Source organism: Erinaceus europaeus, chromosome 9, assembly GCF_950295315.1.
Source record: "Erinaceus europaeus chromosome 9, mEriEur2.1, whole genome shotgun sequence".
In the NCBI taxonomy this organism is placed as follows: Eukaryota; Metazoa; Chordata; class Mammalia; order Eulipotyphla; family Erinaceidae; genus Erinaceus; species Erinaceus europaeus.
Window position 1 is genome coordinate 57574937 of NC_080170.1, and position 2095 is coordinate 57577031.

General features: G+C 41.1%; 1 protein-coding gene across 1 annotated transcript; it reads left to right on the plus strand.

Annotated features, from left to right (window-relative positions):
- The first annotated feature begins 540 nt into the window (after window positions 1-540).
- LOC103126923 (olfactory receptor 6F1-like) lies at window positions 541-1500 on the plus strand. The gene has a single exon (XM_007537850.1). The coding sequence runs from the start codon at window positions 541-543 to the stop codon at window positions 1498-1500; it is 960 nt and encodes a 319-aa protein (XP_007537912.1).
- The last annotated feature ends 595 nt before the right edge of the window (window positions 1501-2095 follow it).

Genomic DNA, 2095 nt, shown 5'->3' on the forward strand with positions numbered 1-2095 from the left:
AGAGTGCCTCAAATGAAACCCAGGAAAGGAGATACTCATTAACACACACACACACACACACACACACACACACACACACTTGTAGGTAGCAACTCCGAAGACTAAGAGAACAACTCTGAGGGCTAGGAGAGCTCCATTCTCAGAGATGTGGCTCCTTCACTGGCCTCTGGTCTGTCTGGTATTGACTTGATCATTTCCTTTAGTCTAGCATATGAAATCTTTCTAATAACATGTTCCCCCAGTAGTCACAGTTCTTGTTTTGAAGTCTGTGCTATTTCTAACCACCTGAGTACCATCTGCCTTGTTGTTACTGTGAAAAATTTTACTTTTGGAGTAGGTTAGAGATATATTTTATAGATGGAGTAAACTAATCTACCTGAAATGTTTGTCAAGGTTCTAATCAAGCTTTTGGTAGCCATTAATTTTGATTATAACTTGGGGTTACTTGTCATGAATTGAGCAAATACAGCACTGTCTCATTACTGTTCTGCCATTATGTGGTCTTCAGGTCTGCTTTTTCCAGATCAGGGAAGATGAGACATGGGTGCGGCAAACCAAACTACAGTGACAGAGTTCATCTTTCTCGGGTTTTCTGGTGTTTTCTTTCTGCGACTCACACTGTTTGTGATGTTTCTCATCATATACCTACTCTCCCTCACGGGAAACACCCTCATCATTTTCATTGTCCTGATGGATGTTACACTTCAGACGCCCATGTACATTTTCTTGGGAAATCTGTCCTTTTTAGAGATTTGGTACACTACTGCCACAGTGCCTAAATTGCTAGCCATCTGCCTCTCTCAGTGGCTCACCATCTCTGTTTCAGGCTGTATCACCCAGTACTACTTCTTCTTCTCCATGGGGGCTACTGAATGCATCCTGCTGGCAGTGATGGCCTATGACCGCTACCTGGCCATCTGCAACCCTCTGCGCTACCCACTTCTCATGAGTCTCCTTGTGTGTCTGCGCTTTTCAGCTGGATCTTGGATTGGGGGCTTCATTGCTCCTCTCCTCCCTACCATACTCATCTCTTATCTCAACTTTTGTGGTCCCCAGAAGATCAATCACTTCTTTTGTGACTCAGATCCCATTTTTAAACTCTCCTGCTCTGATACATTCTTGGTGGAGGCTTTGGGTTACACATGCAGTTCCATTGTTATTCTGAGTTCCTTCCTTCTCACTATGTCTTCTTATGGACACATTGTGGTCACAATAATTAGACTGTCTTCCCGGGAGGCTAAGAAAAAAGCCTTCTCCACCTGTGCCTCCCACTTGACTGTGGTCACCATCTATTATGGCACCATAATCTTTGCCTATGTTCGTCCTCCAGCCAAGTACAACTTCACCATTGGCAAGGTGATCTCTGTGTTCTACTGTGTGGTCACCCCACTCGTAAATCCTCTTATATACACCCTAAGAAACAAGGATGTGAAGAAAGCTTTCAGGAAGGTGCTAGCACAAAAGAGACTGCTCTTGGCCAGGAACATGCAGGAGGTTTGAGTTCAACTAAGAACAATTTGGGATGGAATCCCCAGCCATTATTTGCTAATGTAAGTATTGAAAATTATACTATGGAATTGATACTACCTAATATGGACCTTTCTGTGTACATAATATTTTGTTTTGAATCCTATTGAAATATATTTTCAATAATTATTGCATTTAAAAATGTTTTATTTAATGCCAAGTGAAAGAGATCACACAAAGTCCCTATCCAAAATGCGTTCATTCATAATAGGAAATGCATTGACTTGGTCCTACATAATAGTTCACTTGGATATTTTGATTATTTATGTTTTAACAGTAACCATGGGCAAAATAAAATGTTCTGGCAAACCAAGCAGTGTTATTCCATATAGTAGTTAGGCTAATACAAATGTTACAATCTGTACCTCAAAATAATCCAGTCAGTAAACACTGATTGACATGTACAATGAGTTAGTACTATCCTTTAGCATGGATATTGCTTTACTCATCATATATAATGTGGGGTTGGCAGGTGGCCCACCAGGTTATATACACACAATACCATGTTCAAGGACCATAGTTCTAGCTCCTGTTCTCCACCTCCAGAATGTTGCTTCATAAGGTTTAT

What these genes read in the sequence shown, in the direction of transcription:
- LOC103126923 (XM_007537850.1), top strand. Translation starts at nt 541, where the DNA reads ATGGGTGCGGCAAACCAAACTACAGTGACAGAGTTCATCTTTCTCGGG.